This window comes from Phyllostomus hastatus, unplaced genomic scaffold (assembly GCF_019186645.2).
Source record: "Phyllostomus hastatus isolate PE091 unplaced genomic scaffold, TTU_PhHast_1.1 phas_scaffold_317, whole genome shotgun sequence".
NCBI classification, from domain to species: domain Eukaryota; kingdom Metazoa; phylum Chordata; class Mammalia; order Chiroptera; family Phyllostomidae; genus Phyllostomus; species Phyllostomus hastatus.
The window spans coordinates 20,899,494-20,927,306 of record NW_025334023.1 but is presented as its reverse complement, the minus strand read 5'-3'; the positions used below and the strand labels follow the sequence as shown (position 1 = coordinate 20,927,306).

The 27,813-nt window shown below is 37.2% G+C and overlaps 1 protein-coding gene across 13 annotated transcripts in view; it reads left to right on the top strand.

Annotated features, from left to right (window-relative positions):
- The window catches only part of YAP1 (Yes1 associated transcriptional regulator), a 120,185-nt gene that overhangs the window by 47,591 nt on the left and 44,781 nt on the right, over positions 1-27,813 (top strand). For all 13 annotated transcript variants that reach the window (XM_045817952.1, XM_045817950.1, XM_045817948.1 and 10 more), the window contains exon 3: positions 11,962-12,077. In XM_045817952.1, coding sequence (XP_045673908.1) covers positions 11,962-12,077 — 116 coding nt within the window. The remainder of the gene's footprint in view (positions 1-11,961; positions 12,078-27,813) is intronic.

Genomic DNA, 27,813 nt, shown 5'->3' with positions numbered 1-27,813 from the left:
GAGTCTGTTAAACCACCTTTGTGTTTCTTACAGTTATGCATAAGCGCATTGTTACACTTACATCGAAATATTGGTATATATTTCTCACTACTCTGAGGGTCTTGAGACTCTTAAAATTAAGTAAAATTAACTTTAGTCTCAAAATTTAGCTAACTTATTCATTACTCACTGTGTGCCATACCTTACATGGCAGTTGATCCCATTTAGAATTTAGGTCACAGTAAATACTTGGTGGTTAAAGAATAACTCAACAGAATAAGCTTTCGATTTAACTAATGGTTATTGAGCGCTTACTTGCAAAGCACTGTGTTTATGTATTAAATATATAAAGGATAAGAGGGAGAGTGAGATCTTTAAACTCATGATCTTGTTACCAAACAAAAAAAATAGAGGTTTGGCTGCCTGTTGTCACAAAAGCCAAATTTGTGAGGCAGATGCTGGTGTAAAAGGAAAGAGGTTTTATTCAGATGCTTGTGTGATCTGGGAGAATGGCGGACTCCTGTCTCAAAGCTCATCTTGGCAAGACCAAGACAAAAAGGCAGTGTCCAGAGTTTCTGCTTCAGGAGCCGAAAGGTACTGCTAAGAGGTCATTAGTCCCTACCCAGGTAGCTTAGGTTGTTATTAGCTACTCTCTGTTTCAGGCTCCCTCCTGAATCCTGCGTGTGGAGCCTGAACTACCATGGACCATGCGATTGCCAGGGCTGCATGATTGTGTGCTCTTAGGTGAGAGAGTGCATCAACACACGGGCCAGTGCATCACCCAGTGGGCAAGGAGAGAGAGAGAGGTTCCCTCCTGGGGGCCATGGGCCATGTTGCTGCTAACGCCACAGGGCCATTGGAGAGAACAGGTGACTGCACTATGTGAGTGCGGGTCACAGCAAGAGAGAGCAAGTGAGCAATCCATGAGACAGCCTTTGTTCCCTTGGGATTATATTAGTTTTGGGTGTGGGACAGACCAGGTGCTTTCATGCACTCTAGGTAGCTCCATCTCCCAGCCAATCCCTTCTTTCCCCAGGCTAGACTGACAGGCCTCTTTGGTCCAGAACCTCCCCCTGCACCAGTTTGATATCTATAGTGAAGGTGCTTGCCTTCCCCTGGTCCCATCCCCAATCAGGTCCAGGGGAGGGCTTTATTCTATCCAGTTATCTTGTTCACTTGTCCTGCACTTAGGCGCTATTTATTGGTATTTCTAGCTTCCTGCTTGCTCAGTGTAAGAACCTCCCCCTGCCTCCATCTTGGTCAATGGGGGGGACTCCCCTGGCGCTCTGATTATCTACCTGTGATAATCTGATAGGAGACATTAGATTTGTATTATAAAAAAAACACTGTTGATTTATAGTTTTGGTTTCTTAATGCAGTGGTTTATACCCTTGTCAGTGTCATCAGCCCCTTTAAGAAATATTTTGGGAAATGTTTATTCTAACATTCCAGAGCTTTGGAAGACCTATTACGGCATTGCCGGAAATCTAGTATTCAGTACTATCTCCCTATATAAATGTTTGTAGAACTATAATGACCATAAATGTGCCCCTCCCGCAATTTCTAAATTCATAACTGTGGCTCTAAACCAGCAATTTTCAACTGTGTGCCACAAGAATTTTTAAAACTTGCAATACCTGATTATTTAGTCAGGGGCACTGACCTCTCTTCCCTTAGATTGTCAAGTAAAAAAGTGACAACAGCCAGCACAACAATAGCTGTCCAGTGTGAATGAATCAAAATTGTACCTATTTCTTTTTTTGTCAAATTAGCAAAGAAAGTATTTTTTTGATGTGCAGCGCAATTTTAGTAATTAGTTTACATGTGCCATGAGATGAAAATAGTTGAAAATTGCTGCCCTAAATAAAAGTGTGTTAGTGCAATATCAAATCAGTTTTTGAAAGGTTGCAGTGCTTTTTATTTTTTGTTGTTTTTTTAATTAAAAGTAAGCATGGAGTAAACTGTCACCACTGCAGCCAGTGATATATAACAGTGTGAATGGGGGACTTGCAGCCAAGATGGAGGCATGGGTGGATACACCATGCCTCCACGCACAACCAAGATAGGAACAACAACAATTTAGAAGCAGAATAACATCCAGAACTGACAGAAAATTGATCTGAATAGAAATGGACAATTAAGAGGTTGAAATAGACCCATTCATCCAGACCAGTAGGAGGGACAGAGTGGGGCAGCCAGGCATGGGTCATGGCACAGAGAGCAGAGAGAGTTGGGACCGGGCACATAAGGCATCCGGGGCATGCAAGACCTCAGTGGGTGGACCCTGAGTGCGCAAGCGGCAGCTGGCAGACCCCGGCTGAGGGGTGGCAACCGGCAGACCCATTGAGGCAGCGATGGTAAAGCAAGGCAGTGCGCGTAACCCAGGATCCTGGTGCTGGGAAATAGAGCCTCGGGACACTGATTGAGGTCACCTGTGGGAGTTGAGGTGCACAGAGAGACACCCAGCCTCACAGGAGAGGTCCTTGGAGGGTCCCATGGCATGCACAAGCCCACCCACATGGGAATTGACACCAGAGGGGCCCAGTTTGCTCAGGGGAAGCAGCAGAAGGGACTGAGGTCCCACAGAGAACAGAGCAAGGGCCATTGTTCCCTCTTGACCCTGCCCCCACATACAACCCATCAAAAGGGGTGCCCCACCCTGGTGAACACCTAAGGCTCCGCCCCTTGTGCATAACAGGCACAACCAGACCAAAAAAAAAAAAAACAACCAGATAGAGAGAGAGATGGCTCAGGCAGAAGAACAAATCAAAGCCCCAGAACCCATCCTTTTAAGCAACGGAGAGATAGCCAACCTATCAGATGCACAGTTCAAAACACTGGTGATCAGGAAGCTCACAGAATTGGTTGATTTTTGTTGAAAATTAGATGAACAAATGCAGGCTACAATAAGAGAAATGAAGGAAAATGCACAGGGAACCAATAGTGATGGGAAGGAAACTGGGACTCAAAAAAATAGAGTGGACCAGAAGGAAGAAAGAAACAATCAAACAGAAAAGAATGGAGAACTAAGAATTAAAAAAAAACCAAAAAACCAAAAACGAGGAAAAGCTTAGGAACCTCTAGGACATATTTAAACATTCCAACATCCGAATTATAGGGGTACCAGAAGGAGAAGAGGAAGAGCCAGAAATTGCAAACTTATTTGAACAAATAGTGAAGGAGAACTTCCCCATTCTGGCAAAGGAAATGGACTTCCAGGAAGCTCAGAGAGTCCCAAAGATGTTGGACCCAAGAAGGAACACACCAAGGCACATCATAATTACATTAGCCAAGGTAAAAATGAAGGAGAGAATGCTAGAAGCAACAAGAGATAAGGAGACAGTAACCTACAAAGGAGTTCCCATCAGACTGTCAGCTGATTTCTCAAAAGAAACCTTGCAGGCAAGAAGGGGCTGGAAAGAAATATTCCAAGTCATGAAAGGCAAGGACCTACATCCCAGATTGCTCTGTCCAGCAAAGCTTTCATGTAGAATGGAAGGGCAGATACAGTGCTTCTCAGATAAGGTCAAGTTAAAGGAGTTCATCATCACCAAGCCCTTATTTTATGAAATCTTAAAGGGAATTACCTAAAAAAAAGAAGATAAAACATGTATAGTAAAATGACAGTAAACTCATAATTATTAACAACCACACCTAAAGCAAAACCAAAAGAAACTAAGCCAACAACTAGAACAGGAACAGAACCACAGAAATGGAGTCACATGGAGGGTTATCAACAGGGGAGTGGGAGGAGGAGAGGGGGGGAAAAGGTACAGAGAATAAGTAGCATAGATGGTAGGTAGAAAATAGACAGGAGGAGGGCAAGAATAGTATGGGAAATGTAGAAGCTAAAGAACTTATGACACATGGACATGAACTAAAGGGGAGGAAATGTGGGTGGGAGAGGGTGTGCAGGGTGGAGGGGAGTAAAGGGGGGAAATGGGACAACTGTAATAACATAATCAATAAAATACATTTTTTAAAAAAGTGAGAATGCTATTACCTGTGTCTTAAATGGTGCTTATTTATGGTACACTCAGTGGCTGATGGCTTTCAGTATACCCTTCTGCAGTAATGATGCAAATTGAACTTAGATTTTTTTTACTGCAGGTTATTATTGGTTTTGCTTTCTTTTAAGTTCGAGGTCTAAAGAAAATCTTTAGCCTCCAGGCATTAGTCACTGTTAAAACAGTGTAGATGCTCAAGTATTATCTAAGGCAGTGCATCTCAAACTTTAATGTGCATACATATATCCCGTGGATCTTGTTGGCTGCAGATTCTTAGTGGGTTGGGTGGAACCTGAAGTTCCGCATTTCTAACACACTCCCTCCCAGGTGCTAATACTGCTGGCTGGAAGCACACACTCTTAAGGAACAGGGTATAAGGGAATTGTTAGTTATTTACTTCTTGAGGTTTCTAAACTTTATCACAGTATAGTGTCAATGTTAATCACTAAAATTATTTTGCTAAATGAATGGCATTAGCTTAGTTTTCTAATTCAGTAATGAGCGTCATCAATATTTTTTATCATTATAAAACCCAATTCCCATTATGTTAATGAGTTTCCCTTAAGTAAAGGTTATGGATTCAATATTTGGTAATAAAACATACAACTAAGAATTTGAAGAGTATGTTAGGATTTGTTGGGATGGTCTTTGGCTGGTACATAGGAGCTGTTGCTTTTTCTTTGGGTTTAGATTGACAGTTCACCCATCTTGTGCCTTAAGTAAAAAATATGTTTGTATGATGAAATTTTCAACAGTGAATATTTGAGATATTTGTTTATAGGAATGAGATTATTCTTTGTTCCCAAATTAGTTTGCTGTTCTTTCCCTGTGCTTGTATGATTTCTAGTTCATTCTTACTCTAAGCTGATAGATCTGTGAAAGTTGATCTAATGGTGTAGAAACATTTTTATCATTTCAGTTTCCTGCCCCAAAACCTATAGTGTCTGCATATTATATCTCTTCATCACCTATAAGATGAAAGCTGAACTCGTATCTCATTCTTAAACATTTTCTGGACTTGGCCCATTCACCATGTAGTATTTCCAATTTTAAATACTGGATTAGCACAGGAAAGAACTCAGGAAAATATTTGAAGGGCCTTTTATGTGTTCCAGGAACCACAATTCTAGTTGCTTTTATATATGTTACCACATTTAATCCTCACAAATCTGGGAAGTAAATAAATCCATCAGATTTTACTGAACATAAAACAAATTGATAAAATTACCTGTCTGTACAACCCAGATTATCGTGGACAGAGCTGGGATTTGAATCTATGTCTTCTTTACTTTTCTTACTCTTCCACAAAGGCTTCTAAAAGGGAGGTATCTGGGTTTTGAAAGATTAGGTAGAAATTAGGTGTTTTGTGGACCAGATGGGGAAAGGATTACCTGAGGAAGAACAGGAGTCTCAAGAAATGCAGCAGATGTTTCAAAAGAATCAGAGGTTCATCTGAGCATATATAGATAGCTATTGATTATATAGTGTCAGTAACACTTGATTTGCAAAAGGATTTTTTTAAGTAACATACTTAGTCTAAATCCTCTCTCTATGATCCATTTCCAAAATGGATTTACTACTCTTTAAAAAATATATGTCTATGTTGAATTGTGATAATATATGTTGAAGTAAACAATAGGGAGTTGCTTTTTGTAAATTCTGAGGGATGGTTTTAATGCAAGTCTTTGAAACCAACTTTTATAGACACTACCATATTGTAGATTAGACACTAAAATATAACAAGACATGAACATCTGGATAGGGAAGCATCTTGCAGGTTATCACATCTATATCAATTTATATCAGTTCCATCAGTGTTGTTTCTAAAGTAAGAAACAAAGTAGAAAGAACAAAAACCAGCATAACTTTTTAGAATTGCAAACCACCAATTTAAAGGAAAAGGGATTGTAAGCATAATATCCACCATAACCAATTTCTCTCTACCAGTGCCATCAATTGACATATCTTAACATTTTCTGATGAGTGTGCATTTTGTATGATAAAGGTAGTTTTCCATCTGATTTGTGGTCTTGGCTCATTTGCTAGTCTTGGATTAGTTTTAATAGTTGATGATTTTAAAAAGAAAGCATTTAAAGGGTTCTGATGCTCCTTTTAAATTGTGTTCCCTGGGGGGGGAAATCTGTTTTACTGGAGTGGCAGGTTATCATTTTAGAAAAACGTTTCCTATAGAACAGTAAGACTGAAAAGAGCACTGAGCTAGAAGCTAAAAGACATTTTGATCCTGGCAGTGCTGCTTACTAGCAGTGTGACTGAGGGCCAGTTACTCAACTTTTCTGAGCCTCTGTGTCCTCATTTGTTACAGAAGGATTGTTCTGATACCTAACTGAGAACTGTTGTGGTAGGTTTCTGATCTCAGGTGGGAAAGCCTTAACTGTGACCAATCTCTGCTTCTCATCATCCCAATACCAGATTCTCTAGTCCTTTTTCATTGTCTGTAGTCATTGGTTCCTGGAAGAGCTGTAGCATCCTTAGAGCAGTTAACATGTTGGCAACTTTCTCTCCTGTATAGTAAATCCCACGGTTTTGCTGGGGAGGCAGCACATCCATCTTTTGTGTGGGGAAGGGTCTGTAGGATGTACTTTGACCTTCAGAATTCACAGAGGGATTTACTCTCCCATTCCTCCCAGTATCCAAGTGATCTATGAGAAGATATGCTTGTCTATCATTGATCCCATGTAAGAATGCCTAGGAATGTCAATTATACCTCAATTCAAAAAAAAAATTAATTAATTTATTAATTTATTTATTTATTTAGAAAAAGGAAAAGCCCTGGAAACCTCTCAACTACCATATTCCCTTTATGTTTGAGTGGGAGAGATGTGAAGGAGTGGATTCCAGATTTTGGTCCACTGGATGTTACTGCAGAGGAGTTTTTTTTCTCCTTGTACCAAATTATTCAATGGGTTGGAGGAGGGGAGATGGTGATATAGAGGTTAGTCTTAAGAAATCTAAACAACACACAAAATGCTTTCATAACATAAGAGGAAGTCTCATGTAGTAGAAAGAGTGCAGATTTTGTGTCAGTCTGAGTTTAAATTCCTTCAGAATAGCTACATACTAGTCAGGTGCCCTTGGACATACCACTTAATAAATTGTAGATCTTTCTTTAAAGTGATTTTTTTTTGACCTTTGCAAGAGACTTATGAAATAGTGGCACATTTTTATTCTCTCTCATTTGGTCCTAGGGAGATAAGAACTTTGCATCTCACTATGACCCAGAGCTGCTTCAGGTAGCATTTAGTGTTCTTATGGTTTCCTCAGTAATTTAAAGATGTAGCAGTAATATTGTTATTCTTTATAAGGTAAGAATCCCTGGAAGTTTAAGGCCCGGGTTTGAATTGCATAAGATTTACATTTCATAAGAGGATATAAAGCTCTTTAAATATTGCTATATATCAGAGCCTGAATTACCTGTGGTATTATGCAAAAAGTTAGTTTTCTAGTGTTTCACGTCAGGACTTCTACCCTTTTGAGGGTTCTGTATATATATTTTGTTAAGTCATCCAATATGTAAGACCAACTTCTGCAGTGTAAAATAAGAGACAAAAGCCAACAGGAGAGGTGGCTCTGTATACACAGGAGAAACTGCTGTTTGACATGGACCTTGGTCAGACTTTGTTTCAACAGACGGAATTTCTGCAAGTTCATTGTTTCCCAGCCCTGGCTGTTCTAGAGTGAGATCATAGGGTTTACCTTGGCCATAAATCCAATTACCTTTTCCTTCCCAAAGTAATAGCAAAGAATTTATTTGCATGTATTGAAGGGGCTGTAGAATTTCACATTTCTTCTTTTCCTGTATTAAGTCCATCAACTAGACTATTCTTAGGAACAAGATAAACTAAATCTTTAATTATTTTGTGTTATATACAACCACTCATGTTCAACTGTGAAAATACTGTTTTATGCTTTTTCCTTAATTTTATCTCGTTGCTCTGTATATTTTTATTCTGTTATCTATTATCGGACATTTCTAAGAATCAGAGTGAAAAAATTCTTTAACACTTTTCCAGATTAGCATTTATGTGAACTCTTAGTCATCGCATTCTTAAACAGTACTGCTTTAATATTCATCCAACTCAGCACATATTTATTTAACCCCTACTATATACCAGACACTCTCCCAGTTGTACTTCTCTAAGCAGCTTATATTCTTGTGGGAATAGAAATTTTTCTGTAATATTCTGGTACCTTTTATTGAATGTTCAATACCCATTCCTTTTAATTCTATTCCTTCTTAGTATGTATGCAATATATTTGTTATTCAATATATTACAAAGAATTTACATGTTTTATTTTCATCCTTTTCATGTATGTGTCTTATACAGAACTTGTTTTCAGAATTCTTGGGTATCAGATGCAGTCCTTTTTATGTAAGTCCCTAAGGGAGGTACCAATTATGCCAGCCTCGTTAATCATCTTAATGTTATACCTCCCGTTAAGAGAGAGGTTACACCAGAAGCCACTCAACTTTCACCAGCCAGTTAAATTATTTGCTTCCGCCCTATCCTTTCCCACTTTCTTTTACAGTGGAAGCAATGTCTGCATTATGTTTCTTTCTACCAGCTGATGTATGACTGTAATTCCTTGGTGATCCCTTAGCACATTTTCAACTATTCTGTTTCTATTTACTTTTAGATATATGTGTCTTTTCCTCTTGAAAAAACAAAAACTCATATCCATCTAGTTGCATTTTTCCCTTCCCTTTACATAACTAAATTTATCTGCTTCCTTACCTTCGGTTCACAATAGCCTCATCAGGCCACTGCCGCTGCTCTTGATAGTGTCACCAATAACCTTAATGCTAATTCTGGTGGATCTGTGATCCTCTCCTGTTATTTCATTTTTATAGGAAAAAGTGGGTGTTAATAAAGTCAGTAGGACTATAAGGACTTTAGGAGAAAGTTTGATATTCTTGGGGCAAAAAAATTCATTCATTTGTTGGCAAGTATTAAGCACTCTTATAATTATTGAAGATGCAGTAGTTAGTAATATGATGAAAAGTCCCTATATCCTTGGACCTTTTGTTATTAGAGGAAACAGCCAAACAAAATAAGGAAAATACATGTTAGATAATGATAAAGGTTATCAAACAAAATTAAAGCAAAGAAGAGTCTAGAAATTTAGATAGGGTAGATTTTGGATGGCATGGCCAGGAAGGCCCCACTAAGAATATAATACTTGAGCAAAGACTAGAATGTGGTAAGGGAAGGTGCCATGCAGATAGATACTGGGGAAAGGGTGGGCCTAGCACACTGTTTATTTGGTCTTAGCAAAAATACTTTTTTGTAGCATGAAATGTTTTTATAAAGATTCTTGTTCTTGTACTAAATAGGAAGACTCGGTATTTGGGGGTATACTGTTGCACATTGACTTACTAGGACAAAGCAGTATTTTTCATGATTTAATCTTACAGATTCAATGAAGACAAAAATTCTAAAGTTAATTTCATTTAACATTTTCTTAGGCATCTAAATAGTTGCATGCTTTTGTAGTTGGACAACTTGGATAATGGCATCTTTGTTCCATAGAGAGATGTAGATATTTTTTAAAGAAGTGGAACATTAACTGAGGTCCACATAGTACAGCTCTATGAGACTCTTAGTAAGGTTCGAAAGCTTTTTCAGGAGGAGAAATTTTAGCATTTGTACTTATGTCATTTCAGCAAAATAATTGATATTTTGAGAGCAGTAAAACTATACATTCTCTGTATTACATTAAAACCCTTAATTTATTTAAGGAAGAAAGAATCCTTGAGAAGAGATTTACGGATTGGCTATATTTGGAAAGATGAGTGGTTCAGAATGGGGTCTTCTTAAACTCTTGGTTGGAGCTCTATCTAGTTATGAATAGATTAATATGATTTATGTAATTAGTTTTTAGAGAAACCCAGCTGTTACATAATAGAAAATTTTCAGCAGTCAGAATCATAAACTTGCTTCTTTACCTCTCTCTTCTCCTTTACCCCTCACAAATATTAGGGAGTTTTAAAAGTAGTGGGGACAAGAAGTAGGCAGTGGCATATACTTTCATTGAGATTTAAGATCCACTAATAATGAATTACCAGCCATTTCCTTTCCTGATTGCTTAACGTTATAACAGGCAGTGAGAAACATTTCTCTAAATTTTGGTCTTGGATTTTAAACTACTTTCATTGAGTATGACTGTTAATTACCATATTTGTATTTCTTACCATCTGTAAGCATGAGAAGCGCTGTAGATCTAGAGAACATTTTATGGTTTAATTTGTTCATTGGCTCATGGAGGAATGAAAAGGAATAGGAATAAGCTCTTACTGGGCTTGTTAAGGACTTCATCTTTTGGAATGAGGTGCTTACATAGCAAGACTTCAATAAGGTTTTGCCTCTACTGTCTAGACCTGAGCAAATGCCAGTGCTGCTGCTGCTGAAAAGCATATGACCAATGGACAATGAAGTGCTGATTGACAGGTACCCTTGTCATTCCTAAGTGTACACACCTTCCACATTGTTACCTGCCTGTGTTCATCCCTTTTCTGCTTGCCTAGGACCTATAGGATTCTCCCATCTCCAGTAGAGATAATATTTTTGGTCTGTTCCAGCCAGAGTCTATTTACTGTGTTTTTGATAATGTTATTGATAAATATAGCGTTCTGATTCCATGTCTGGAAGGTAAATGACAGGGTGTCATTTCCTAACCATTTACATATGTATTTATCATGGGATGATTCTTAGGAAGAGAGAACTCAAGATTTGAAATTTAAACAGATTTAAAAATAAGTCTTATTGAGTTCATGGTTGTTTAAGAATAAGAAAATCTAGCAAAGCAGAGTCCTGTAAATTTGCCATTTAGAAATAAACAGTTACATTTTGATGTCTGTCCTTCCCATATGTTCTCACTACATGCATATTTAAACAGTAAGTCTCATATTGTACATGCTGTTTTACCGCCAACTTTAAAAAGCTGTATTATGAATATTTTCCATGTTATCAAACTCTTCTAAAATATTTTCAGTAGCTGTATTATAATCCATCATATTAAACAATATTTCTATAACCAATCCCTATCATTAGATGTTAGCTGGCTTTCAGGTTTTTGCTTTTATAAATTATACAGATGAGAACCTTGCATAATTCTTTGAGTACTTCTCTGGCTATGTTTTCAGGACAGTGTTTTAGGTAGTTTCATAATATCTTTAGTTGTTTCACTGAAACATTTGCTGGAAGAAGGAAACTAATACTTATTGAATGTTCGTATACCAGATACTGTGCTAGATGGCTTGTAATCTTATATTTCATAGACTCTTTAGCTGTTTTCATACCAGTTTTATAGATGAAGAAATCTATGTGCAAATGTCTAAGATATTTTGTAGTAAGTTAAGTATATGTAGAAAATGTTTAAATGTTTTGTTTAGCAAATAAAGGCTTTCAGTAGTCACAGGAGACAATAAAAACTTACAGATTAAAAACTTTTAATTCTATTTTGACTTTGATGTATAATAAGGTAATATATTTGTGTTTACCTAAAGGATTTTAGGTCTAAAAATTGTTAATTGGCCTTCTTAGCTTAGGAGAACTAAGATGGATGATTCCCTTGCAAAGTTTGGGTTTTAGTCACATGATCACTGTTATAGACAATTACTTTATAAATCACATTTTATCTTTTTTTTTTTTAATTGTTACCCAAGGAGATTTTTTCATTGCTGAGAGAGAGAGAGAGAGAGAGAGAGAATATCAGTGTAGCTTTTCCAAATCTTGCACTTGTAAGATCTAAGAAGTGAAAGCTGAGTGATAAGAGAACGAAAAAAAGGTTGTAGAGGAAGGGTAAGAGCAGTGAGATGTCACAACTATATGCTTTTGTAGCCAGTTTAGACGCCTTTGCCTATTAGCCCATATAATCTACCCTATTTTTATATGTGCAAGTGTTTTTTATAGGACCTGTCATTTGTTATCTAATGGAACTGTTTGTTTTGTCTCAGTCACATAGATCAGACGACAACATGGCAGGACCCCAGGAAGGCTATGCTCTCCCAGCTGAATGTTACAGCCCCTACCAGTCCACCAGTGCAGCAGAATATGATGAACTCGGCCTCAGGTGAGTGAGACAGTGTAATTAGACCACACCAAGTAATGCTTGGGCATTGATAAAACTTTCTCTGGAAAAAACAGTAATTATTCTTTTAAGGAAACGGACCATGGGTGATGGTTATTTTCTGTCTAGTTCCATAGGGGAGATTTACTTTATATCAAAATAACATGCTATGTGCCAAAGCATTGTTCAGTCATTAATACATAAAGGGGGGCTGGTGACTGAAAGGCACAGTTTTTAAAGATTCAGTTCTGGAGTGAATATTTCACATTCCTATGTTGGTTAATTTTGACATGCTTGCATTTTCTCCTGCTTTCTTGTATTGAAGGTTTACCCCTTCTGTGGTTTGGATGGGAAACCAAGCTGTGGTGTTTCTGATCCCCTACCCCTTAAAGCAGGTATTTGTTTACCATGAGATTAACTGGGATATTGCAACTTACAAACCCCAAGCCATCTTTCTTAGGTGTAGTACGTGTTATTGAACACATTTCCACCTTTTTCACAGGAGATAAACCTGAGTATAAATCTTTTTTTCCTGCTTCTTACTTGGCAATTTACTTAAATCTGCCATTTTTCTCATCTACGTAATGAAGAGTGACAATGCTCCCTTCTATAGAGAGGAGGATATTAAAGGAAATGGTATAATACATATAAAGCTTTTATTACAGTTCTAGTGCATAGTAGGTATAAGTAAAGGCTTCTTCTGTAGTAAGTTAGATACTGTCTGGCCTTTTTCTTTGTTTTGTGGGCCCGAGTCCATAGCTACCCTATTATGTATCTTTATGCTTATAGAAAAAGATGTTGCCTTCCCCTGGAAAGATGCAAACCCATGTCTGGCATCAGGGACAGGATTTGGGCTGGATATCTCATCACTCCCTTACCTCCCACACTTTACCCCCTTAGCTTAGTGCGCTGGTTCAAGGCACAAATGGCAACAGTAATTGGCAGCCCTAGTGGCCTTGATGGCTTTCTTCTTTACAACTTACACATGTTCCCTATCCAACAGATTGACCGACATAATGCAATATTATTGACTATATTCCTTATGTTCGGTTTTACATTCTCATGGCTAACTTTATTTACTTAGTTTTAAAGACATTATTTATTTATTTTTAAAGATTTTATTTATGTTTAAAGGGAAGGGAAGGGAGGAAGAGACAGAAAGAGAGGGGGGAGGAACATGGATAAGTTTCCTCCTGTATGTGCCCCGACCATGGACTGAACCTGCAACCCAGGCATGTACCCTGACCAGGAATCAAACCAATGACCTTTTACTCTGAGGGACAACGCCCAACCTACTAAGCCACACTGGTCAGGGCAGGGTGACTAATTTTATACCTAGCAATTTGTTCTTTATTCCTTTCACCTTTTTCACCCATCGCCATAACCCTCTCCTATCTGGAACAGCTCTATTTAGTAAAGAGAGGTGGTGTCTTTTGCAGGAACAGTTGGAGTAGAGTAGGATGAAGCATGATTGTAGTGGGTTAGGAGTGAGAAGGGAAAAAGAATGAAGAGAAGGTTGAAGATAGGTGTTGGAGGTAGGACCTGAAATGAGAAAAACCATCCCTAAAGAAACTTAAGCATATGTAAAAGGTAGTAGAAGGTATTAAATAATAAGCCTAGACTTCCTGCCCAGATGAAGGCATAGGTAGATACATTTTGCCTCTTCATACAACCAAAAGAAGGACAACAAATTTAAAAACAAAAAATAACCAGAAGTGCCAGAAAGTTGAACTGTATACAAGTCTGACAACCAAGGAGTTAAAGAAGAAACATTCATCCAGACTGATAAGAGGGGTGGAAATGGGCACCTGGGGCAGAGAAGACACTCAGCAAGACAATGGCTGAAGGACCGGGCAGGCAAGGCAGTGGCTGGCGGTCCCACATTTGTGTGCAGATAAACTGAGAAGGACAACTGGGGAGCAAGACAGACCATTCAGCCCAGGGTTCCAGCACAGAGAAAGCCTCAAAACCTCTGGCTGTAAAAACCTATGGGAGTTATGGTGGTGGCGAGAAAAACTCCCAGCCTCACAGGAGAGTTGGTTTGAGAGACCCACAGGGTCCTAGAATGTACATACACACACAACCTGGAATCAGCACCAGAAGGGCCCAGTTTGCTTGTGGATTATGGGGGAGGTGACTGAAAGTCAGAGGAGACCTTAGCAAGTGACATTGTTCCCTCTCAGACCCCTCCCCCACATACAGCGCCACAACACAGCAATGTGGGTTGCCCTGCGTGGCAAATACTTAAGGCTATGCCCCTTACAACGTAACAGGCATGCATAGACAAAGAAGTATGGCCCAAATGAAAGAACAGATCAAAACTCCAAAAATAGAACTAAGCAATGAAAAGATAGCCAGCCTATCACATGCAGAATTAAAAACACTAGTAATCAGGATGATCACAGAAATGGTTGAGTATGGTTGCAGAATAGAGGAAAAAGTGAAGGCTCTGCAAAGTGAAATAAAGAAAAGTATACAGGGAACCAACAGTGAAGGGAAGGAAACTGGGACTCAAATGAACAATTTGGAACAGAAGGAAGAAATAAACATTCAAGCAGATAGAATGAAGAATCAAGAATTCAAAAAAATGAGGGGAGGCTTAGGAACCTCTGGGACAACTTTAAACATTCCAACATCTGAATCAGGGCTGCCAGAAGGAGAAGAGGAAGACAGAGAACTTGAAAACTTATTTGAAAAAACAATGAAGGAGAACTCCCCCAGTCTAGCAAAGGAAATAAGACTTAGAGGAACTCCAGGAAGCTGAGAGAGTCCCAAAGAAGTTGGACCCAAAGAAGCACACACCAAAGTACATCATCATTACATTACCCAAGATTAAAGATAAGGAGAGAATCTTAAATGCAGCAAGAGAAAAGGAGACAGTTACCTACAAAGGAGTTCCCATCAGACTGTCAGCTGATTTCTTAAAAGAAATCTTGCAGGCAAGAAGAGGCTGGAAAGAACTATTCAAAGTCTTGAAAGGCAAGGACCACCCACATCTAAGATTGCTCTGTCCAACAAAGCTTTCATTTAGAATGGAAGGCAGGTAAAGTGCTTCCCAGATAAGGTCAAGTTAAAGGAATTCATCATCACCAAGCCCTTACTACACAAAATGTTGAAGGGACTTATCTAAGAAAAAGAAGATCAAAATAAGAACAGTAAAATGACAACAAACTAACAACTATCAACAACCAAACCTAAAAAAACCCCCAAAACTAGAACAGGAACAGATGCACAGAAATAGAGATCACATGCAGGGTTATCAGTGGGGAGGGAGAGGGCAGGGAATGGGGGAAAAGGTACAGGGAACAAGAAGCATAAATGGTAGGTACAAAATAAGATGGGGAGGTTAGGAATAGTGTAGGAAATGTAGAAGCCAAAGAACATGTATATATGACCCATGGACATGAACTAAGGCGGGGGCGATGCTAGAGGGAAGGAGATTTGGGATGATAAAGAGGGAATAAAGAGGAGAAAGAGATGGGACAACTCTAATAACATAATCAATAGAATACTTTTTTTAAAAAAGAAACCAAAAAAGTAATAAATCGTATTTATATGTTGGGCATTCTGCTAAGCTCATTTTGTGCTATCTGATTTAATTCTCATAATGGTCATTTAAGTTAGTGCTGTTACTAGTCTCACTTTACATATGAGAATACTTTCACATATGAGTAACTTTCCCCAAATTACACACCTTTTAAATGGTAGAAACCAGGATTCTCAGGCTCTGGTAATGAATGGGATTCCAGAGCCCGTGCTCTTAGTGTACACATGACCAAGGTTAGGCTAAGTGTTAGAGAGTAAAGCCTTGGAAAATAGGGGATAGGATCTGTTAATACACTAGGGACCCTATTTTAAAATATAAGTAGATACAATGGACCACTGGAGAAATCTTTCTATAGAAGGTGGTTGGTGTGGAGGTATTTGCTAAAGGAGATACTATGACTAATAACACTATACCTTAGAATATTTAAAGAGGACACTAGAGGTTATTGTTTTTAATGGGAAGGTCAGACAGTGAGTTAAGAAAGGAAGGGACAGATATGGTGAAGCCAGAAAGCTTTAAAACAAACAAACTGATTGTAAAATAGAAAAGGAGTCGGCAAAAGTTAAAAATGAGAGTAGGGTTGTTAAGTATATATGAAAATTCAAGTGTGGATTCTAAATATGTTTACAAGTACAAATGGAGGCTTAACTATGAAATCAAGTTGAAGCTATTGATAATATCTATAGTAAATGTCTCTTTTTACTTTGAATTACATGCACAAGATTGTTGTCTTTTATTTTTCCCAGTTCAGTGGATATTTAAAGAATAGAGGACTTATACATGGTGTTGAAATGCTTTGGAATGGATGTCACAGGAACTGTAATCTTGATACCTCATGCTCATATAAAATTATAGATATAATGTCATGTTAATAAGGTTTTAACCTAGAGGCTGTCTTTCTCCATCTGGAAAGCACCCCTAATGCCTGTGGCTGTGCCTTTCCCAGTGAAGCCCATACATAGCACATTTTTCCAGTCAGGACTTTTCTACTTGAAACAAAAGCTGTAAAAGTGACACTTGTCTGTGCTTGGAAAATAATCTTCTAAGGAGTTTTTAGAACTTGGAGATAGTGAGGAAGGAGATTTGTGAGGGCATTTAAGGCATCTACTTTAACAAAGCAGCGCAGGGCTTGCAGTTTGGCAGGGTGTCTACGGACAGTTTCACCCTGAAGGGAATGCCTTCCGCTAATCTGAACCTTCAGATAAAAGAAAGCTAGCTACACAGCTCTTTTGAAGCATTTCACTGGGTAGATCAAACTAAATGCAACTTGATTTACATTTTTGTCATTAATTAATTTGACTAGAACTTTCTAGATTTGCTCTTTGGAAAGAATTCTCATTCAGATATTTGAGTCCAGCATTGTGTTCTGCTCTAATTATTTCTAATCCTACTGCTTTCCTTAAAATACTGTTGTTCTTCTCTAGACTTTCCAGACCTACTTTTCAATGGTTAGCTAGAGTGAATAATCTTTTAAGATTCTGTGAAATGTCATTATGAGATTCTATTTGTTTTATTCACTTTAATTCTGTTTAGCAAAAATGGTCAGTGTACTTTGGTTTTAGAAGTTATTTTTCAGAATGTGAGGTTGAAAGGAGTGTATATAATTGAGTAATCACTTAGAGGTAGGTATACCTGGAAAGGGTTCTAGAGGCAAGACTTACCAGATCCTATAAAGAACATTAATTTATATTTTTGTTCATTTAATTGACAAATAAATGACTCAACTTTGTGAAAAGAATTTGAAAGGGGAGGAAAAGAAAAAAGGTAATTTGAATAATTCAGTAAGATAATGGTTCTATTTTACTTTATATTAAAATATATAGTGTATATATAGACTGTTCTATTAAATTATTTGATATGATTATCCTATAGAAGTTCTATTAAATGTATTATGCTTAGAGCATATTGATTTAACGGCCCTTTGATGTATGCTTGAGATCTGTATAAAATAGTTGTACAACCCTGGCTCAGTTGGTTGGACGTCATTCTGCAAAATGAGGGGTCGCCGGTCTGATTTGCAGGTTCAGTCCCTGGTTGGGATGCATGTGAGAGGCCAATCAATGCTTCTTTCCCTCTCTTCTCCCTCCCTCCCCTGTCTCTCTTAGGATAAATAAATAAAATCTAAAATATAAATAAATAAAACAGTTGTGCATACTGAGAGTTGGTTGAACATTAGTGATTCTTGGGTTAGACATTAGAAAATAAGGACTTGGGGATAGAAAAGTGGTACTTTTCCTTTAATCAGCTCTATCTATTTAAATGAAGATACTAAATTTTTTTTTAGTAGTAGCTTGTTAACAATGACATAAAGATTGCTGAATCTTAAAGCAGAAATAAAGTCAAGAAATTGTACTCACTGATAATTCAAAAATAACTTGATGCCAAGGGTTGTTTAGGAACTGTTTAGAACATTGAAAATTACATGCTGTGACTTAAATTAAGCAAAATCAATTAACCCAGTTATCTGCTTTTTAAAAATGTACCTTTGATAACAATCAAAAGTCAAGTGTGTTATTACCAATACATTTTAAGGGATCCATTATTTTTGTGTTTTAAAGTCAGCCATGTTCTGACTAATACTCAAATCCTACCAATGCAACACTTTTAGATTTCCCTATGAATCTGCATGGAATTCCTAGGAAATACCTCAAGATGGGTGGAGAAAATGCTTTAGATGGAGAAAGATGATGCATGTTAGAGGAATGTGCTAAACACCTATCAGTGCAGTTGGGGGAAATGTTGAGGAGCAACCAGAGTAGCACAGAGCTGCCTCAGTGTTTGCCTGCTGCATTACTCCTGCTTTGTATAAGCTTAGTCAGAGCACAGAAGACCAAATGGGGAAGAAAAATTGTTACCAAGACAAATGACAAGTAGAGAATAGATGTGAAATGTAAAAACGACAGGTAAAAAGTAAGTGTAAGGTTTTTACAGAAAATGACAGGATGTGTGAGAAGTTGGAAAGCTGACAACAGATTTTAGAAGTTCATAATTCCTACTTTGTATGTTATAGTTCACAATCTTTGAAGTTATACTTTTCACCTTTGGAGTGAACTGAAAAGAATATAGTTGGGGGTTAAGATCGTGGGCTCTTGGAGTCTGGTGGACATGGATTCGAACCCCACTTCTGTCGCTTAGTGCCTGCGAGATCTTGGACAGATTATTCTTCTAACCTGTGCCTCAGTTTCTTCACTTGGAAAATGGGGATAACAATAATATAACATTGAACATAGAGGGCTATTGTGAAGATAAAATGTAAAATGACACAACATATATGAAGTGACCAGTGTAGTTAGAAATTATTATTAACAGTATACAGTGCTTGGTATGATATATTGCATATACTCTTGTAATAGATAATTAAATGTGATTTGATCTGATATTTTAAATTTTATCAGTTTGTATGAAGCAGTAGGCACGGTTTCTTCATTTAAAATAATTTTAAAAATCTGTTACCACATTGTTTCTGTTGCTACGTTTATATGAATTTACATGATTCAAAATATTTCTGATTTTCAGAAAGTTATTATAAAACAGAAATTATTTGTCAGCCTGAAGTCAGAGTATATGGAACGAAGCTCTGCTAGTAGTGCATCAACAGTATACCGGAATAAAATTGTAACAAAGCCCAAAGTCAGACAATGAATGCAGTAAGAGACTGTCTTTGTATTAGTTAATCTCAAATTAATATCTTAGGTAATATCTTTTTAACTAAGATACCTAACTAAGATATCCAAAATATCTTTTTTTAACCCAATTGCTCGTTTCTTTTTTCTAATCTGGGAATTTATGTAAATTAAGAAAAGATGGCCACAAGGGGATAATAGTAAAAAAGCAAAAGTGTAATAATACAGAAACAAGAACCATTTTTCTTGTTTAAAAGTATGGAACAGTACATTTTATTTTAATGGTTGCAAATAAGCAAAATATAGGGACTATGAAGATAAAAGGATACTATTTAAAGAGTATAGCCCTGGCCGGTGTGGCTCAGTGAGTTGGGCGTTGCCCCACTAACTAAAGCGTTGCTGGTTTGATTCCTGGTTAGGGCACATGCCTGGGTTGCAGGCCAGGTCCCTGGTCAAGGACATGTGAGAGGCAACTGGTTGATGTTTTAAAAAGAAAAAAAAAAAAGAAAGAAAAAACTTTGATACATTAGTATCATTGCCATCAGCTTTCTTAGTAAAATCGGTTATTAGGTAGTGATGCTTAAAAATAGAAGTATCTCCGTTGAACTTTTCTTGCATGATTATTTGTAGAATTTTGGAAACTTTGCTTTGGGTGAGAGAGAATGAGAAAGAGATTACAAATTATTTACATTCAGGAACCAAATAAATGCCTGTTTTATTTCTTCTCTTGATAAGTGTTAGAATATTATTTTTGTGTTTCCCACTGATTTGTAAATCCTTCTGGTTACTCTATTGCTACAGTAACTCTGTGACTCATAAGAGCAATATTTGTGTGAAAGATTAAGATGCTAATTCTTTAAAAATGATATCCATAGATTACCATATATAGGCAGCACCAGTGAAATGAAATAAGTCCTGCAGCAACAGACAGAGTTTTCCAAAATAATATTTTCTTTTCATGGCAATAAGGTAAGGAGATGATAAACTTGTTTTAGGTTAACATTTTAACAAAAGGTCATTGCTGTATTTGAACATTCTGGAATCTAAATGAGCTTAACAGAAAGCTAATCTTTTATAAATGTACTTACTAAAACTAAGTTATTAAGTTAAAATCTAAAAGAATTAAGTTGCAGTGAAGAAAGTCTGAAGTGTTGCATATTAGGAAGTTCTCTGAGCTTATACTTGGCCTTTTGCTCAGGGAAGTTCATCCAGCTGTAATAGACAAACAGGAAAATGGTATTTCATGAAGTCTCCAAGTTTCACCCTGAGACAATTGAATTGTACCCTTTCTAAGTCATTGATTCCACGAAAATGCCCTACTTTGTATTAGGCATTGTAATGGCTGCAGGGATTGAAGAATCAAGTTAAAACAGCCCCCCCCCCCAATATAATTATAACAATAAATGTTATGGCAGACACTCATATGCACCAAATGCTGAGAAAGTAGAGGAGGAAAATGTGAATCAGTAGTCGGAAAAGTAGAGAAGACATCTTTAAAAAGCCAGAGGTTTATTTAGTCCTGCAATAAATATTAAATACTTAATATGTGCCAGGCAGTATACCAAATCATGAAAAACAGAATATAAACAAATGTATGTGTGAGGTATTTAAAATGGAAAGAGAAAAAAAAATAAACCTAACCTGTTAAAGGGAGATATTTTAGATAGATTGTCCAGGGAAGGCCTCTGTAATTGAGAGCAGAGATCTGAATGAGATCATGCAGATATCTGGGGAAAAGGGGAAGAATGTTCCATGCATAACATAACAACAGGCAGTTCAAAGATGCTGAGGCATGTGTAAGGAACAGCAAAGAGGCCTCTGCAGCTAGAACAGAGTTGGTGAAAGGTAGCATGGAAGCCATATTATACGGGGACTTGCAGGTTTTGAACAGAGGAGTGATATAATCCAAGTTTTTTAAAAGTAGGGAGATTAGTTAGGGGACAGTTGCAATAATTCAACTGTCCCCTGGGAACAGGTGGACCTGTGTGGTAGGGAAAAGGTGGACCTGTGTGGTAGAGGTAGAAGTGGTTGGATTCAGGACCTGAATTTAGTAGATGAGTAGAGGTTCAGTTTGCTGAAGGAAAGGGAAGGTAAAGGGAGTGAGTGGTATGTGAGAGATTACTGGGGCCTGAAACCCCCAGCACCACATAACCGGTGGAATGGTAAAGGGATGAGACTGAAGACATTTACAGAAAATTTCTGTGTGATCAACTAAGAGTTTGAGCTTTATCCTGAAAAATTTGGGGAAGACATTAAAATATTTTTTTCTGGGGTCATTCCCCTATAAAGGGAAAACCTGTGGGTTCCCTTTCTTTGTTTCTTAATTAGTTCATGTTTGAGGCCCAGGTGTTTTTGTTTTTGTTTTTTCATAAACCTACTTCCTTACATTATACACAGCTTTTGTAAATTAAATATATTGCAACAAAATGGCAGAACTATTCTAGGAAAGAGTAGGGAACTGACTCTTTTGCCCTATGTCAAGCACTTTTTCCTTTAATCCTCACAACAGTTAATTGAGAAATATTCATCTCTATTTTCTAGATAAGAAAAGTGAGCATCAAATAGTTTAAGGAACTTGTTCAACGTTAGAAGGCCAATAAATATTGGATCCAAGATTTTGAACCAAGGTCTGTCTGAATCTAAACATTTTACAGTTTTTTTCTTAACTATGCTATCTTATTAGAGTTTATTATAAGGCTAAAATTACATTTAATATAATTTCATTTAAAATTCATCAGGTGATTTTTTTAAACCAAGTAATCCACCAAATGATTGTTTCCTATACTGGTAAAACTTGAATCCATGGTGGATAATTCTATAAAGAAGTTTAATAAAACAAGTGAACCTTACTAGTTTCTGTATTCTGGATCCAGAGTTTTCAGTTTGTAGTGTGTGAAGGAATTACTTGGGGATTTGTAAAGTGCAGATTCTGATTAATTGGTCTGGAATGGAACCTGAGTAAGATTCTTCATTTCTAATAAATTTCCATGTGGTGCTGATACTGCTGGTTCATGGATTACACAGAGAACTCTAAAATGGAAACTTAAAACCCATAGAAACATTAATGATCTATTTTATTATTCCTATTTTTTATTTTATTCCTATTTTCAGTTGGAATAAAACCTTTAATAAGTTGCCTAATGCATGTGAATCACTATTTCATGAGATTGTATTTAATATCAAAATCCTGCAAAATGCTATCAACTTTTAACAAACTGAGGACCTGAGAGATTGTGACTTGCCACAGATGATTTCTTCATTTTTTCAGCTCAACAGACTTTGGTTGCGTTTGGTGGCAGTGCTGAGCTCTGGGGATACCAAGACAAACAAATAAAGTGCTTATATGCAAGCCTTAGAGCCTGATGGGGCAGGGGATGTGTAGGCAAATGGTTAGGGTACAGAGAAGCATCTGCTATGAAGAGGACATGACCACAGTGGTTGGGGGCACAATATGCTAGTGAGGAGAGTGCAGGCAAGTAGCAGTGCCAGGATTCCAAGCTAAGCCTTCAGATGTATAGGTCAGAGTTTCATCTTAATCTACTACACTGTTCATTGTGTTCTAAGCAGTTTGGCAGAAGAATCTTCAGTTAGTTACCTATAAGACATAGGAGAACACCTGAACTGGAGGAGGGGAAAAAGAAATGAGCTTGTCATCACTCTGAAGCAAATAGGTCTGCACACAAAAATGAAACAGCCTGAGCTTAAGGTTTAGAGCTGCATGCTTTAAGTCAGTCTTCACCTTGAGAATAAAACTATGGAAACCAGAAGAGAAATCATATTTCTATTACCAAGACTTGATTTTATAAATTGCTTTTTCTTCAATAAATGTGTTTTACACACTTGTCCCATGTTTAGCTTATTGAAGCCACAAAAAAAGTTAGTGACAATAATATTTAATATTTGTTGTACATAACAACATTTTCCATTGTGTCCACCTAAAAAGTTTAGTAGTGTGGGCAGAACTTTATAAGGAATTTTTTAGGGCTTACAAGGTCAAGCATATATGAATTTTAGATGTTTATATTTATGGAAAACTCCTTTATAAACAAAACTGCAGAAGATTCAGGGGTGAATATATTTTAGTTCCTATATTTTCTGACAAGCATAAGTCTGCAGATCAAAGTGTATCACAAACAGACCTGATGATAGTTTCTAATGTTGCCATCTTGTCCTTAGCAACCCTGGAAGAATGAACATTCCCGTTGTTGAAATAAAGAACTCTTTTTCTCTCCTACAGCAGAATGATAAATTCTTCTCATATCACTACCTGGTCTATATTTAACTCAATGTAGAGGAACAGATACAAGACAATCTGCAGTGAGCATCCAGAAAAAAAAGTCAAGACAAGTGCAGTTTCAATGGATAGGTGGGAAAGAGACATACTAGTAGGACAGGGTTGAGAAAAGCTTCACAAAGATATAGTATGAGAATAGAGTAGAATTTCAGTGGGTAAAAACAGTGGAGGCTAGGAGAAGACAATGTGGAGAGTGGGGTGCATTGGGGATGTCTGTGCAGGTAAAAAGTCCATGTCTCTGCTAAGTACAGTCAGACCTCCAACCTAAGTACTCTGTGTTCGGTTCCACACCACAGTGAAGTGTGTTGCAGTTAAGTGAGTCCTAATCTCTTTGCTGGTGGAGGGCCTTGCCTTCAGTTTGTGAAAAGCATATGGGTGAAGTGCAATAAAGTGAAGCACAGTAAAGTGAGGTATGCCTGTGCTGGCAGGAATGAACAAGCCATGCAGTGTGTGGGGGTGGGTACTGACATGGAATGAATTACTAAATTATGTGATGGAATCATCTTACCAAAGAGAAAGTACTTGATGCATAGGAGAGGAAACTATGTTGGCAAAGCCCTCTTGAGGAAGCGGCATTCACACTGAGGAGGGGTGAGTAGGAGTTAACAAAGCAAAGAGGCTGGGTTAGAAGAGTTCCTGTGGGGAAGCTCTAGAGAGGAGAGGAGAAGGAGGAGTATGAATGATAGTGGCGAGTGCTTTTGGGACCCACACAGTGCTATGTAATGCCTGACTATAGAGGACTTTAAATAAATAACCCAATAAAGATTTGAGAAATTTTCCTGTGGACTTTGGAGAGCCCTGAGCCAGAGAGCTACTTTTCAAAGGAGGGGATGCAAGATGATCTTGGGGCACATACAGTGTTTAATGTAGCAGTTGGTTAAGACCAATTTGGGGGCTACTGTTAAAATTTAGTCATTGAAATGTGAAAGTTTTAAAACATTGTTATTTGCAGTATAGTACTTAGAGTGTGGGTTCTGAAGAGCTAGAACTTTCTGGGTTTGAATCCCAGGTCTACCACTTACTACTCTGGGCTAAGTGATTTTGGGCAGCTTTTCTGTGCCTTAGTTTTCTCATCTGTATAAAGTGAGGATAATAGTAGTATCTATGCCGTGGGGCTGTTAATTAAGCTAATATTTACTTATGAAGAACTTCAAACAATGCCTTGCATATAATAACAGTTTGTGACACATTGTAAATACAACAGACCTGATTTTCAAAAAAAAAAAAAAAAAACAACTGAAATTGACCAGAGTTAGATACCTTTACAGGATCACTGCATCTGTTTTTCCTGTTTCTCTTACATTCTAAGTAGCTACTTATTCATAATCCTGTGTTTGAACTACTCATCAGGGTGTGTTTAGTAAGCTTTCGGTGTCCTGGGGGTGACTTCTTTATTTCTGAATTGTGGGGCAGGCGAGAGGGAGAGGTTGATCATCTAACTTGTGGTGTAATCAAGACTTTCTTGTTTGACTAGATTTGCAGATGGTTTGTTAGTCATTACTAATGCAAGAGGATCCTTAGGCAAGAGCAGGAAGTTGATGTTGAGTCACCTTCAATGTTATGGCATGGAGTATTTTGTTTATTTTTAAAATATTGCAGGAAGTTAGTATTTGCTGTAGTAGATAAGTTATCATTCAACCAGCAGTAAATCCTACATAAAAATCCATTTCCCTCAAGGATAGGTAATTCTTATTATAGCCTACTACTGTCTCTTGCTTATCCTAATTCAAATATCTTACCTTTTTATGTCTCATTGAAATGCTGACTTCTTTCTTACTGCCATCTTGATTCAGGGCCTGTGTTTTATCTCCTCTTTTTTCCCAAAAAGACTTTGGTCGGTGGTCAGGCATGATATTCCAGCCTTGAAAAACTCCCATATCTTTCCCATGTCTAATGCCCTACCTTTAGTGCATGTAAATGTGAGAAGGGGTGAAAATGTATATTGCTTGCTTTGACTTGTCCATGAGTTTGGAGAAATTGGTATAACCCTTTAGTTTTGGCAGTACCCTTTAGGCCTTACCCATTCAACCCTTTGTTGTTTTAAATGACGGGAAGTTTTCTTTTCTGGTTGAGTCTGGATAAAAACAAAGTAGACCACTGTGTCTCGTTCTTTGCTTATCTGTCCCCTTCATACTGGCCTCCTCAGTTTCACCTGACTGGAATGCTCATGCCCCAGATCATCACATGCACGGACTTAGATTGTGTTGGGGTCTCAGCTTTAGCATTGCATTCTCAGGGCGGCCATTCTTGGTCCATGTGCCTTTTGTTTTCTTAATTCCCATCCAAGGATATGTTTGATTTGAGAGAGAGAGAGAGATATCAATATGAGAAACATCGATTGGTTGCCTCCACATGCACCCCGATGGGGGATCGAACCTGCAACCTTTGGTGTATGGAACAACGCTCCAACCAACTAAGCCACCTGGTAAGGGCTTGGTTCACTTTTCTAAAGACCCTTTCCTTTCCTCCCCCCCCTCCCCCATTCATGCTGCTTTTCCTCCCTTTTCACTGCACTTATCATTAGCCAATATTGTATTGTACTTATGTTTGTCTTACTGGCTAGAACTTAAGTCCATGAAACAGGAACTAATTTGTTTGCTGCTATCTCCAGGGCCTAAAATAGTGTCTGAATATAGTAGGACCTCAATAAATACTTCTTGAACAAAAGAATTTGCTACATCCCAGCACTTTCAGTTTAAGTGCTATCAAATAATAGAGAAATTGAACCTACACGGAAAGCAGAAAACAGAGTATTTTGTTTCTCAGACATAAAGGATTTTAATTGAATTTCATTTTGATTGCATTAATTTTAGTCAACATTTATTCCCACCCTTTCTGAGAGTAGTAGGCACTCTTTTAGACAGTAAAATAGAAAAACGTGTAATAATATACATTGATGTTTACGTATTTCACAGTCTAGCCTGGAAGAAAACACACACTAAGTTAGAGTTAAGAAGCAGGTCTGTACCAGCTAAAGAAAGTTGGTATTTTAGATCAGTGGTTCTCAGAATGAGCTACTAACCAAATTAGAGATTCTAAGTGTGGGATGTCTGTTTTAACAAACCCTCCATAAGGTTTTGATGCATACTGAAGTTTGAGTGCCACTGTTTAGATCATCTTTTGTAAATAAAATGTTGCTACTTACATTTTCTTCATTTTATATATTCCATATTGGAGAAATTATAATATTTATGAAACACTAAAACCAGAATATACATTGAACTCAAAGGCATCCATCCCTGTGGTCTCCTCTTATAAACTTAGTTTTATGGGAAGCCCAGATTTCCTTTCTTCCTTGAACTTACTGACCTCACTCCATTCTAACTCTGGCCCAAACAGATGCTCACATCAAACTTTCAGTAGCCTGTGCAACTTGATGATTCAGAAACTATGTCAGTCTTGCTTTTTCTGCTATTCATGGTTATTCAACAGTTAGCTTAGTTTAACATGTTTACTTCGTATTAAGTCATTGAATTTCTTCTAAGGACCAATTTAAGTTAAAAAAATTTTTTCCCAGTGAATAAAGCCCAAGTCTGTATTGTTTTATTTAATTCACACATTGATTGAAGATTCTTTTTAGTTTTCTTTTTCTAATACTAAAGATACAGTTGTGGTTCAAAACTGTTAAAAAATAATCTTTCTTTATCTATTCCTTTGCCTTTGATGCATACCTTTCTTTTCATATAAAGAAACATCCTATTTTGGACTATTTCTTTCCATATTAACATTATACAGATGTGGGCAAAAGTAGACTTAGAGTTGTGAGTACATGAAATAGTTCAGTCTTGTTTATTTTTTATTAGTTATTGTATTTATTTTTTGTTACAACATCTAAACCTATTTTTGACTACCCCATTTTTTTTTACCATAATGTTAAATTAAATGAGACATAAATGAATATATAAAGCATTCTTTTCTGTTAGCATATGGAGTTTGCTATAAATTTGAGTGCTTATCAAATTAATTATATGGTAATTATTCTATTTCATGTGCACATTATTTAATTTTTTAAATTAAAAACATGACAAAATAGGCAGCACTGCTACAGTGTTTAATTGTACTGGGCAGGTCCCCTTTATATTTTCATTTCTAAAATTAGCACATTTAGAGGTTGCCTTTGATTGTTTATGGTTTATAAGAACACTGTTGGTGAAAAGGTTCCTGAATTTAATTTTTGAGGTCTACTGTTTTTAGTGAAATACTAAGTACTTAATGATTTATGTATGATAAGTACCTGATATATGACTTATATGGTAAATACTTAATGATTTAAAT